General features: G+C 41.8%; 3 protein-coding genes across 4 annotated transcripts; 1 reads left to right on the top strand and 2 right to left on the bottom strand.

Annotated features, from left to right (window-relative positions):
* Positions 1–619: 619 nt before the first annotated feature.
* On the bottom strand, positions 620–6554 carry LOC108875119 (titin-like). Its single transcript, XM_018663793.2, is given in 3 exon segments — positions 620–1130; positions 1326–5223; positions 5225–6554. Coding segments are annotated over 3 exon segments (5202 nt in total). The 5' UTR covers positions 6494–6554; the 3' UTR covers positions 620–1095.
* On the bottom strand, positions 6522–9184 carry LOC108875360 (titin). Its single transcript, XM_051073450.1, has 3 exons — positions 8795–9184; positions 8190–8304; positions 6522–7594 (listed from the first exon to the last, which is right to left on the bottom strand). Exons 1-3 carry the CDS (start codon positions 8810–8812, stop codon positions 6522–6524), a joined length of 1206 nt encoding a protein of 401 aa, XP_050929407.1. The 5' UTR covers positions 8813–9184.
* Positions 9185–9485: 301 nt separating this feature from the next.
* Positions 9486–11759, top strand: gdpgp1 (GDP-D-glucose phosphorylase 1). 2 transcript variants are annotated; one of them, XM_018664226.2, is made up of 2 exons: positions 9486–9844; positions 10331–11759. In XM_018664226.2, the coding sequence occupies exon 2, from the start codon at positions 10342–10344 to the stop codon at positions 11437–11439; it is 1098 nt and encodes a 365-aa protein (XP_018519742.1). In that variant the 5' UTR covers positions 9486–9844; positions 10331–10341; the 3' UTR covers positions 11440–11759. The 2 variants fall into 2 exon arrangements, with proteins under 2 accessions (XP_018519742.1, XP_018519741.1); XM_018664225.2 differs by having other exon boundaries at positions 9492–9844; positions 10334–11759.
* The last annotated feature ends 690 nt before the right edge of the window (positions 11760–12449 follow it).

Here is a 12449-nt window from a genome sequence, read left to right as displayed (position 1 = left end):
AACAGCTGTTATCCCGACGGTCATCAACCAACTGGAGACATATTGTAACTAATAGAGTAACTATTTACAGTTACTCAAGAAGTGCACTTAAGTACAAATTTGAAGTGCTTGTAGTCTATTTAAATATTTTTGTGGTAATTTATACTCCACCATGTGTCAGAGGTTGATGTACTTTTTGATATATGTATTTTTGATATATTTTACATTGTAAAAGCAACAGGGCCTACCTGTGTAGTTATATCTTTTTCCTGATACAGTGTGTTTAAATTGAAACAGTTGACAAGAGAGTCGAGGGGTGAGAAAAATGACATGCAACAGAGGATTGCTGGATGGGATCAAATCAGGGACTTTACAGTTAAATTATATGGTGTTAACCAATAATGCCGCCACCCATCCCTTACCAACTTCAGTACAATAATATAACAGGGTTCCATCAAAAGTAAAGATATTGTTTTCAAGAATATACCTAAAAGTACAACTTTGAAGTGGTAGGAAAATATCAGGGGTACCCCTTTGTACTATAAAATGAAGATCTTCTATGTTTAGGTGAGAACAATCTCTAATGTCACTTACTGGATTGCATGAACAATAGCATAGAACAAAATGAAAAAAACTCAAGTGATGTTGACTTTTTTGTTTTATTTATTATTTTTGATGTATTGATTAATTTATCCTCTCAATTCTTGTAGAATGTCTTTTCCATAAAAATGTCCAGGGCAAAATATCTAACTTTTCTAATCATCTTCATTTTATTGTAGTTTTACAACAAATAGGGTCTCTTTTTTTCTTGTTTGCAGCAGAAACAAACAAAACCAGTATTTCAGCGCAGTTTCCTCTGTAAATAAAATTCATTAATTCAAGCTTACTAGTATACAAAGATTAAACATTAATAATAAACCTACAAAATAACCTTTTGGTAATGTATTAACTCATAGTGCATCCCCTAACTGATAAAATATTTTGGGAACTGAATACAGTCTTTAAATATTTAACTACTAACTACTCCACAAAAATGAATGTACTGTAAATGACAAATATATGAGGATCTTGACAGGAAGATCAGGAAATGATGAATTCAGCCCCAGGACAGACAAGCTAAGCTCCTAGATTTGTCTCCCAGTCTGTTGTATCTGAAATAGGAAAATAAAACCAGAATTATTCTTGATACAGCAAGTAGAGTAATGTGCAATGAAATAAATCATTAATCATTCTCTCACATATTTTACATTTTAGTGTACCTACTAATCTCATAACTCTAATTTTTCTTTTTTTTATTCCCAATAAATACAACAACTCTTATGATATGTGTTTATCTCAGATCATACCTTTCATTTTCGTTCCCTCCTTTGTCTCAGCTGCAACACCAATCCCGTACTCATTTTCCCCAGTGATTCTGAAGAAATAAATTCCCCCCTCCTCTAGGTCAGACACCTTATAGGACAGTCTGCGGCATTTGTCTGTGAGTCTTGTCCACCCTTTTCTGCTGATGTCCCGTATGTCCACAAGGTAGTGCTTGACAGGACCTCCTCCCTCATTCTCAGGGATGTCCCAGCTAACAGTGGCAGAGTTCTTGGTCACATCTTTAACTGTTATATGAGTTGGTGGACCAGGGGAATCCAAAACCCTCACACTCAGGGTCAAAGAGGCAGATCCAGCAACATTTTGCAGTTTGACTATGTATTTGCCAGAGTCATCACGTGTTGCCCGCTCCACTGTGATAGAGGTGCAGGAGCTGGTTGTGTTGATGAGTCCTCTGACTCTCAGATCTACATCTGCTTTGTCCCATGACACACTGGGAACAGGTTTGCCTGTAAAGGGCACAGTCAAAGTGAAAGAGCTGCCATCCTTAACGAGAAGGGTCTTCCTCATCTCAGTGCTAATATCAAACCTGGGCTCCTCTTCTCTCTCAATGGCTACTTGAGGATCTGTTTCAGGACTGGGCTCACTGATGCCTATCTTATTTATGGATCTGACAATAAAAACATACTCTGCCCCCGATGTTAGTCCAGTTACCGTAAGCTCTGTTTTATCTGTGTTATTAACACCGACAGCCCAGTCTTCTTCTGTTGATTTTCTGAATTCTACTTTATACCCTGTAACAGGTGCTCCACCATCAAACAATGGTTTGTTCCATGACAAAGTGATTGAGGACCTAGATGAATCAACTATGGTGGGTTTTGCTGGAGGGGAAGGTAGAAACTTTGGATCCTCTGCTAGGGTAAGCGGGCATGGGAGACTGGGTTCACTTAGCCCTGCAGCATTCTCAGCAAAGACTCTGAATTCATACTCACATCCCTCATGCAGACCAGAGGCTTTGACTCGTAAATCATAGACTGGCTTTTTATTCACTCTTACCCAGCGAACACCTAGCTTTTCCCTCTTCTCAATGATGTAGCCACTGATGCGGCTACCACCATCAGAGGCAGGCCTCTGCCAGCAAACGGTCATAGACTCGCTGGTTGCACTTGTGACCTCAACATCCGTCGGAGCAGATGGGATTGTAAAGGGATCCATGGCCCTGATGGGCTCACTTTCCAAAGTCTCACCCTCACCATATTTGTTCACAGCCCTCACTCTAAATAGGTATTCATTTCCTTTGAGCAGCTTGGTTATCTTACAAGTAGTTGCCATCATGTCACCGTACACAAGAGTCCAGGATACACGGCTGGTTTCACACTTCTCAACAATGTAGTGCATGATCTCAGCACCGCCAGTCTCATGAGGAGGTCCCCATGACAGGGTGCATTTCTCTGCTGACAGTCCAGACACTTCGAGAGGTCCAGCAGGTGGGCCGGGCTTGTCCAGGACTTTGCAAGTGATAGCTTTAGATGTCGTACCACCTGTGCTCTGTAGGGTCAAAGTATACTGCCCTGAGTCTTTCCTTACACTTTCTCTGATAAGTAGAGAGGTATGCGTCTTTGTTGCAGTGATTTCAATTCTTCCCTTGGTGCCAATATGTCTACCATTCTTTAACCAAAACACTGTAGGGTTTGGGCGACCAGAGATGTCAGCATCTAGTCTTAGGAGGTCTCCTGCTTTGACAATCACCACCTGTCTAAATTTGTCCTCCAAGATAATTCTGGGTGGCTCTACATCATGCTGTACAGTAACAGGTCCTGTGGTTTCAGAGGGTGCACTGAAGAGCTCAGCTGAATTCTTTGCAATCACACGGAAATCATACTCTTCACCCTCTGTGAGGCCAGTCACTTCCAGGAAGGTGTCCAGTAAGTTGGTGAAGTTGCACTTAAGCCAGCAGCTATCTGGCAGCTCTTTACGCTCAACAATGTAACCAGTTATTTTAGCTCCACCATCATATTCTGGTTTATCCCATGAGAGGGAAACTGAGCTGTTAGTTATATTGGTGACTGTGAGGTTGCGAGGGGGGTCACACTGGTCTCTTGCTGCCACAGGATCAGATGCATTACTGCAAGGTCCTATGCCTGCCATATTCTCAGCACAGACCCGGAACTCATATATCAGGCCCTCCTCAACACTGGTTACCTTGAACTGGTCCTCAGTCACTGGGCTTCTGTTTAACTTTGTCCACAGAATACTGCTTTGATCTTTGCATTCAATATGATATCCAATAATAGGGCTGCCACCATCACTGTCTGGTTTGCTCCAAGCAATGATCATTAGAGACTTTGAAGCCTGCATAACACGGGGATTGTTTGGTGGACCAGGGGGCTTGAAGGGATACTGGGCAACAACAGGTTCAAATTCAACAAATTGACTTGTGCCGTAACGATTCTCTGCAGCAATACAAAACTGATATTCAGTACCCTGTGTCAGACGGGAAATTTTGATTGATGTTCTTGCAACTGTAGCTGACACAGTCTGCCATATTGTGCTTCCCATATCTCTCTTCTTAACAACATAATTACTGATTGGAGATCCACCGGTGTAATGTGGGGGCTGCCACGACAAAGACACAAAGTCAGCGCTCACTTCATCCACACTGAGGTCACTTGGTGGTCCAGGTCTTTCAAAAACATTAACATAAATTTCAGCAGATGTGCTTCCCACTGAGTTGGTCAGAGTCACCTCATACACACCGACATCTACCCTGGCTGCATCTTTAATAATGATCTGAGATGATGTGTCAGATGTGCACACATTTACCCTGCTTGTCTCTTTCAGCATGTTGCCATCTTTTTTCCAGGCTGCTGTTGGTGGCGGAGTACCCCTGAATGGAACATCAATCTTTAAATCATTCCCTGCCTTCACACTGAATGCATTGGACAGCAAAGTAATAATGGGTTCAGCACTAGTATCCTTTACGATAACTGGCGCCAACAGGGACTTTGGTTCACTCTTTCCCTTTTCATTTACAGCGCTCACTCTGAAGAAGTACTCCTTTCCTTTTGTCAGCCCATTAACAGTCACTTCCAGTGCTTTACTCTCTGAGCATATTGTCCATGTGTCATCTCCCTTAGCTTGCATTTCTACAATATAACATGTGATTTTACTTCCTCCATCGTGATCAGGCTTCTCCCATGAGAGTCTCGCACTATTGCAGGTGACATCATTGAGTGTGATTTTTCCAGGAGGCAGAGGAGCCTCAGACACTTTAACAGCCTCGATGGTCTCTGCTGGCACTCCAGCACCGAACTCGTTCACAGCCAGGACACGGAAATAATAAAAGCATCCTTCCTGGAGATTGTCAATCTTGTATGAGTTTCTCACACAGCTGCTACAGACACTTGTGAATGCTTTTCTAGCCTCCTCTCGCTTCTCTACAATGTAGTGCAAAATCTTTGCACCTCCATCAATGACAGGTGCTTCCCAGGAGATGGTCACAGAGTCTCTTTTCACATCCTTCACCTCTATGTTTGTTGGTGCGCTGGGAGAGTCCAACACTCTGACATTGATGAATGCTGATTTAGAGCCACTGCAGTTCTCAGCAGTCAACATATACTTTCCTGTGTCATTTCTATTGACGTTCTCGATCAATAGCACTGTGTAGGAGCTTGCTACCTCAATTTGAGCACGCTCACTAAGAGTTCCACCTTCCTTTGACCATTTCACCTCAGGCTCTGGCCTTCCTTTGATGGTGACAAAGAGACGCAGTGTGGAACATGCCCGAACATTCACAATCTTCCTCAAGGCAGCTTCCAATTCAATCTCAGGTCCCTCCAATTTTTCAGCTGTTTTCACTGACCCAGGTAGATCCACATGTTCTCCCACTCCAGCAGCGTTCATTGCATGTATGCGAAAATTGTAACTCTGCATTTTCCCTCAGTCTCTTCACAGTGTAGTTTGTTTCCTCTATACCTGTGCTCGGTGTGCATGTAATCCACTCGTCATCTACTGCTTCTTTCATTTCAACTACAAATCCACTGATGGCTGCTCCACCATCATAGATGGGCTTTGACCAGGTCAGAGATACGGTGCTGCCAGAGTAGTCTGTCACTTTAGGGTTTGTAGGGGGACCAGGTGGGTAAGTAGCTTCGCACACTTTTATATACTCACTTGGCTCACTGGGTGCACCCACACCGGCAGCATTTTCTGCCAATACTCTAAACTGATAGTAATGTCCCTCTGTGAGCCCTGTGCATCGAAAACGCAAATCATTTAGTCTTCTCTTGTTACATTTAGTCCACCTGACACCCTCTTTGTCACGTTTCTCCAGGATGTAGCCATCAATCTCTGAGCCTCCATCACTTTCTGGTCTTTCCCACATTAGCGCTATAGAGTCACCAGTCACAGCGCTGGCAGTAGGGGTCGAAGGTGCGCTAGGTGTTGTAAAAGGGTTTTGTGCAATGAAGGGGTCTGATTCCAAAAATTCACCAACACCAAATTTATTCACTGCAGCAATTCTGAACATATATTCTTTGCCAGGGACCAGTTTTGTCACTTTGTAACTGACAGCTTCAACATGAGCTTCAACCCCTGTCCATGTGACACGGCTGGTCTCCCTTTTTTCAATGATGTAGTGGGAAACACAGGCACCGCCATCGTTCAAAGGGGGGTTCCAGTGAAGATTACACTTCTCTGCACTGACAACTTTCACCTTCAGAGGTCCTTCAGGAGGACCAGGTCTATCCAGGACCTTCACATTAATTGGCAAAGATGTAATTCCGCCAATGTTACTGAGGCTCAAAACAAAGTGGCCCCCATCTACTCGTGTACAGTCCCTGACAGTCAGAGTTGTGTGAGTGAGGGTGTTTTTGACCTCCATTCTCAGTGTAGCTTTGTCAATTTCTTTTCCGTCCTTCAGCCACATTACTTCAGGGAGGGGTTTCCCAAAGTAATCAGCATCAATAACAAATGTCTCACCAGCCTGAACAACAGTAGTAGTCTTGAATTTGGGATCAATGATTGCTGTGGGTCCTTCAATAACATCCTGAGCCATGATGGTTACACTTTCTGAGGGTGTGCTCCAAACACCAGCACCATTCTTGGCAGTTACTCTAAACTCATAACTTTGGCCTCCTGTCAGTCCTGTGACTGTGAACTGATTCTCAATCACATTGGTGAAGTTTGCCTTCATCCACCTGCCATCTGGGAGCTCCTTCTTTTCAACAACATAAGCCTGTAATGGTGCTTCCACCATCATACCTGGGTTTTGCCCACTGAAGTGTGATGTTCTCTCTAGTAATGACAACAGCTTCAGGTTTACCAGGCGGATCACAGGGGTCTCTCGCCACATAACATTCAGATACCTTGCTAGGTGAGCTGAGTCCAGCAATATTTTCAGCAAAGACTCTGAATTCATACTCAATCCCTTCCTCCAGTCCACTTGTTTTGAAGCGAGGATCAGATATAACAAGCTTGTTCAGCTTGGTCCATAAAATGCTGTTCTTCTCTTTGCGTTCAAGGTGATATCCGATGATGGGGCTGCCTCCATCTTTGGCTGGGGGCTCCCATTCAACAACCATGCTGTACTTTGTCACTGTGGACACAAAGGGGGTGCCAGGAGCAGCGGGCACACTGAATGGATATTGTGCAGTTACAACAGGAGAGGTGATTGCAGTGCTCTTACCGTACCTATTCTCTGCAAACACTCTGAACTGGTATTCACTTCCTGTCTTCAGCTTGGTGACTTTGATTGTAGTTCTTACTGTTGTTGCTGACACAGTCTGCCACTCTGTACTTGTGATTTCACGTTTCTCCACTACGTAGTTGTCCAGCTGACAGCCTCCTGTATATTCAGGTGGCTCCCAGGAGATGATGACATAGTCAGAACTGACTTCATCAATCCTCACAGGTCCAGAGGGTGCGTCCGGCTTTTCAAGAACAACCACAGTGATTTCTCCTGTAGATTTCCCTGCACTATTGCTTGCTGTGACAGAATATTGACCAGAGTGCTCCCTGGCAGCATGTCTGATATGAAGAACTGTTAATGAGGGTGTAGTTGAAATCTCTAGCCTTGATGTCTCTTTAACTGCCTGACCACCTCTTTTCCATTCAATCTTTGGTGCTGGGTGCCCAGTCACTGGGATCTCTACTTTAAGATCCTCACCATTCTTGATGGTGAATGTGCTAAAAGTTATCTGAAGTGTTGGTTTAATAGCATTCTCCTTATCTGTGGCAGGACCAGGTGGGACCCTAGGGTTGTGTTCTCTGTTCACTGCAGAGGCATCAGACAGACCTGGTGTGAAGATCAAAGAAGTATGAAATAATTAGATTTTAAATTAAAATCCATTTTACAAAATTCATATTGTTCTTGATAAAAACAAATCAGTCTATATGACTTTGTTAAATGCATTTGAGTAAACACATCAACTTGTTGATGCCTGTATATTAAAAATGTCTGGGGACATTTTTAAATACCTGTTCTGAATGTCAGGAAACCACTGCTGAACAGCCTTTCATAAAGGCCCATCTATCTATCCTGTTTCAATCTATTTATATAGACCTTAAATAACTATATAGATAATAAAATAATCTAAGCTTGAAGGTCTGAATAGCTTCCAACTGTATCTCACATTAATAACACTGTCAGGGGCAGCTGAAAGCTCCAGAAAGTTGGTAAATGGATGTTTAATTATTTTTTCATGCTTTACTTCTGAATTTTATCCTGTTTGTTCAATATAGATATGTTTGCTGAATTTATTTTTTAAATTATGGTGATCTTTTTTTTTTAATTATGGTGATCTTTCAAGCACATTTTTATTTAAATTCAAAGTAAAGTATGACTGTAGACTATCAAGGCCACAAAGTGATGGGATGAATGCCTGACATACCTTGGACAATGAGTGTGGAGGGTGACTGGGAAGCCTCTGCTGTGAGCTCTGCATCAGTGTCTGGTGTCATATTTATATTTAGAGCGTGAGCTCTATCTTCCGCTTTCTTTCCCGTCTACAACAGATAATGGTACAAAAATGTCAGAGAAAATTAAACAAAAGAGATGCTAACACAAAGGGGGCAATATATTTCTTTTTTCCCCCTTTTTGGAAGTAGACTGTAACTTTATGACCACATCTAAAAACATTTTGTTATACATATTTTATCACAGCAGGATTTTGACACAAAACTAACATTAGTATTTTAAACAACCACGTGGGCTATCTTAGTGTAGTGAGTGTGATGTGTTGGTAACAGAAACTCTTGATGGTGTTAAAAATAACTAGAGACATGGTGGACCAGACTGCCATCTGTTCAGATAAAACTCTATTATTATCTAACTTTAAAAGCTCTCATAAGTTTTAAACCATTTAACTTCAGCAAGAAACACAATTAGGGTAAATCGCTTAACTAAGAGTAATGAGGTGCCTTCAACTCTGTACAATTTCAATAACTTTCACAATATTCTTTGCAAGTATACATTTTCAAACACAGCTATACTTACTTCATTGCTTGCCTCCATCCTTTCTCTTACTTGTCCGTATTTATGTATGAGAAATGTAATGTGATTTAAAATCCAACCGGTTCAGTTACGATGCATCGACTGTGGTGATCCCCAAAACTCTGTGGCACACATACACTGCTCTGCCAATCACTGCCTGCTTTATCTCCAAAAGCATGTGGTGACTAAAATAACCATGATGCCTCATTGGCCAGCTGCTCATGCTCTCAAAGTTAGTTGAGCCTACATGGGTCAGCTGGGAAAAACTGGAAGGTTGCTCAACAGTTAGATATTGTACACCCACTGTTCTAGTTACAGGGGGTTTACAACTTGACATTTTGTGTTTTGAGATATCTTGTATATGTATATTTATGTGTCTGTTGTTGTGTGTGTGTGTGTGTGTGTGTGTGTGTGTGTGTGTGTGTGTGTGTGTGAGAGAGAGAGAGAGAGAGAGAGAGAGAGAGAGAGAGAGACCATGTATGTGAACAAGAGACTTCTTTCCCAAATAGTGAGCTATTACAATGATAGAGGTGGGTCAATAACCCTACAGACTATGTCAATACCACAAAATACTTGACCAGTGGGATACTTTTATAAAATACAGGTGCATTAAATCTGTTCTCTTATGAAGTAGCATTACCTTGTTTGTCAGTGTGTTGTGATTGTAGTCTACTGTGTCATTTGAATGTACAGTTATCTTCTACCTCTACCACTGTCTTTACTAACCTATAAAAATGTTGAGAAATGCATAAGACCATATTAAATTACACTAATGTTAATATAAATGGATTCAATCTAAATATGCCAATAAATACTTACTTACATTTATTCTGAAAAAATCTACCGGAAATACACCAATAAACGCCGACGAGGAAGAACACATGCAACTATGGAAGCTAGCTAGTTTAGCAAACCGGTGCTAGAGTAAAAATATAGATGGAAAATAAAAATAGGCGGATATGAATTTCAGTTAGTTGTGCCTTTATTTAAAAAGGCGTTTATGTGCTGCTCTGCTGTTTGTTTTAAGGCGTAAGACGTTGTCAAACTTCAGAGGTGAGTTCGGTATCAAATGAATTGAATGAAACAGTGAGTGAGAGAAGCACAGGGGTGGCACTGTATCCTGTTTAGACTGCTTGCTTTGTGTGATGTAGAGCTGTGTATTTGCTTCTGTCTCAAACATTTGTCAGTATGAATGTTACTGTCCTCTACTAATGTTACAGTCCTGATTTCAGAGCTGTCACTGTCAGTTAATCAGTTATTAATTGACAGACCACGTATTAGCAACAATTTAGATTGTTTCCAGCTTCTCAAATGTTTCTTTTGTTTCTATGATAGTAAACAATATCTATTACTGGGTCTTGGACCTTTTTCTTTCTTTTTTCTTTAACTGAGTTCTGACAATTTAATAAGTTAATCATAAGTTGCAGCCCTGCTTTCCATTTGCTCCTCAGTGCTGTCTGTCAGATGATTCAGCAGGATGACACTTAACTGACCACAATAAGCTTCATTTTTAAATCTCATGCCTTTCTGCTTCACCAGCAGATCCTACCATGCCGCTCCAGTTTGTGTATACCGACCAGGACTTAGTCACAGATGTGTGTCGGAGCAGTAAAAACAGTCCTGGGATGGCATCACCGCCAGCAAAGTTTGACACAACCATCCAAGCCGGCTGGACACACAGGATGGAGAGGGGACTTTTTCGCTACCATCTGGGTGATTTACAAACACGAATCCTGCCGGGTTCACATAGCTATGTGGCCCAGTTGAATATTCAAAGAGGAGTAGAGAGGAGAAAGCCTCAGGAGATACTGAGCATTCAGCAGGAATTCAACGCCAAACAGTTTAATTTTAACAAAATCAATCCAGAGGAAATCATATTTGAGATGATAAAAGACACAGAGAGAGGCACAGCTTTGCAATATGATGGACAGGTGCATCAACCCTGTAGGATGGTTGTGCTGGTTAATGTCAGTCCTTTGGAGTTTGGCCATTGTCTCTTTGTCCCAGATCCTTCACGTTGTTTACCGCAGGTTCTGACAAGGTTCGCCATCCAGGTCGGTATTGAGTCTGTGCTCCTGAGTTCTGACCCTGGCTTTCGTATGGGTTTCAACAGTCTGGGAGCATTTGCATCTGTCAACCATTTACATCTGCATGGCTATTACCTGGACAAGGAACTCAAGATAGAGTCTATGCCAGCCAAGCCATTGGTTCCTGACAGGGGATTTTATCGCTTGTTGGACTTTCCTGCAGGGTTTTTGTTTTACACAGAATCGGCAGAGGTGGAGAAAGTTTCCACGGCCATCTGTGAAGTGACAGACTTTCTTGTGGGCGGTAATATTGCCCACAACTTATTCCTGACTAGAGGATGTCCACCCTGTGATCACACGCAGAGCGAAAGGAATCTGTATTGGAGGAAAGGGGTTCGTATCGCTGTATGGCCCAGACTATCCTGTTTCGGCGCCAAAGAGGAGTCTGCCTTCAACGTTGCTCTTTGTGAGCTGGCTGGACATTTACCATTTAAGAACAAGAAGGACTATGACCTCACTACTGAGAAAGATGTTATCGATATCATACAGAGGTATCTTCTGCCTGATAGGGAGTTTCACAGGCTAGAACAGCAGCTTACTCGTCATGTAATGGATTTATAATGTTATGGAAGCCCTTTTAAATCTTGTGCTAAAGATTAAATCAACTAGGTTGGGTGCTGCATATATTTCACATTTTCAATGTTAAAAGTGGCACAGATCAAGAAAACAAGAATATAAGCTTACATTGGATACTCTGGGAGCTCTACAGAATCCCCTGCACCTGGCCCTAAATATACTTTACACCGGATGTTCTCTACTGAATAATTAGATCTATTATTGTATTTATAAATGATGAAAGTGTACTTTCATCAACTTTTGGGTGTGTTGTAGTGAAACTGATTTCAAATAAACTGCCAAAAGCATTTTATCTAAAAACACAACTTTTGTAGTTATTTTTTGTTGGGTGGGTGTGTGTGTGTGTGGGGGGGGTTCTCAGTTGTGTATGTGAAGGCAAATTATTGACCATTTCCACAACACACATTTTGGCTCATAAAAGTATTAACTTTGTGTTCCACCTTGTTTGTACTGTCACATTTGTAATGGAGCAGAGCAATCATTTATCATTTCTGCACTTGTGTTTTTCCTGTTAAGACAGGTCAGAGTATCTGCTGTGAAGATGCTACAATGTGATGTTTATTGACAAGGTAACAGAGGAAAAATGAAGGTTCATCTTTCCAAGGCAGTGATGGTGTCAATAAGTAATAAGCGGTCATTTCCTGTACAATTCCCAGAACAACAAGAGGATGAGGTGAGTGTATATATATATAAATAAAGGTAGCTTCTTGGGAAATTGACACTGCTGGTGCTGACAGTGACGGTGCATGTGAGACAATGTGACTCACTGGAGCTAAAGTTTAAAAAAACAAAAAAACAAAAAGCAAGGTATTCATCCTAGTGTCCAAAATCACACACTGTTTTCTGCCTGGTCCATTTGTTAACAATCCTGTAATTGAAAACACCTGTGTGGGTCTGTGCACCATGGTTGTGTGAGGGCCGAGCAAGAATTTTTGGAAGTTCCTCGTAGCCACAATAAATCTTTTCACTGAAGTGTAGTCACCACCTACCTTTAC

This window comes from Lates calcarifer, linkage group LG10 (genome assembly GCF_001640805.2).
Source record: "Lates calcarifer isolate ASB-BC8 linkage group LG10, TLL_Latcal_v3, whole genome shotgun sequence".
NCBI lineage: Eukaryota > Metazoa > Chordata > Actinopteri > Centropomidae > Lates > Lates calcarifer.
This window is presented reverse-complemented; position numbering and strand designations above follow the sequence as displayed.

Excerpts from the sequence above, each read along its gene's own strand:
- LOC108875360 (XM_051073450.1), bottom strand. Across the intron at positions 7,595-8,189 it reads CTCCACACTCATTGTCCAAG|GTCTGTCTGATGCCTCTGCA; the intron begins GTATGTCAGGCA and ends TCTTCACACCAG.
- gdpgp1 (XM_018664226.2), top strand. The coding sequence starts at position 10,342 with ATGCCGCTCCAGTTTGTGTATACCGACCAGGACTTAGTCACAGATGTG.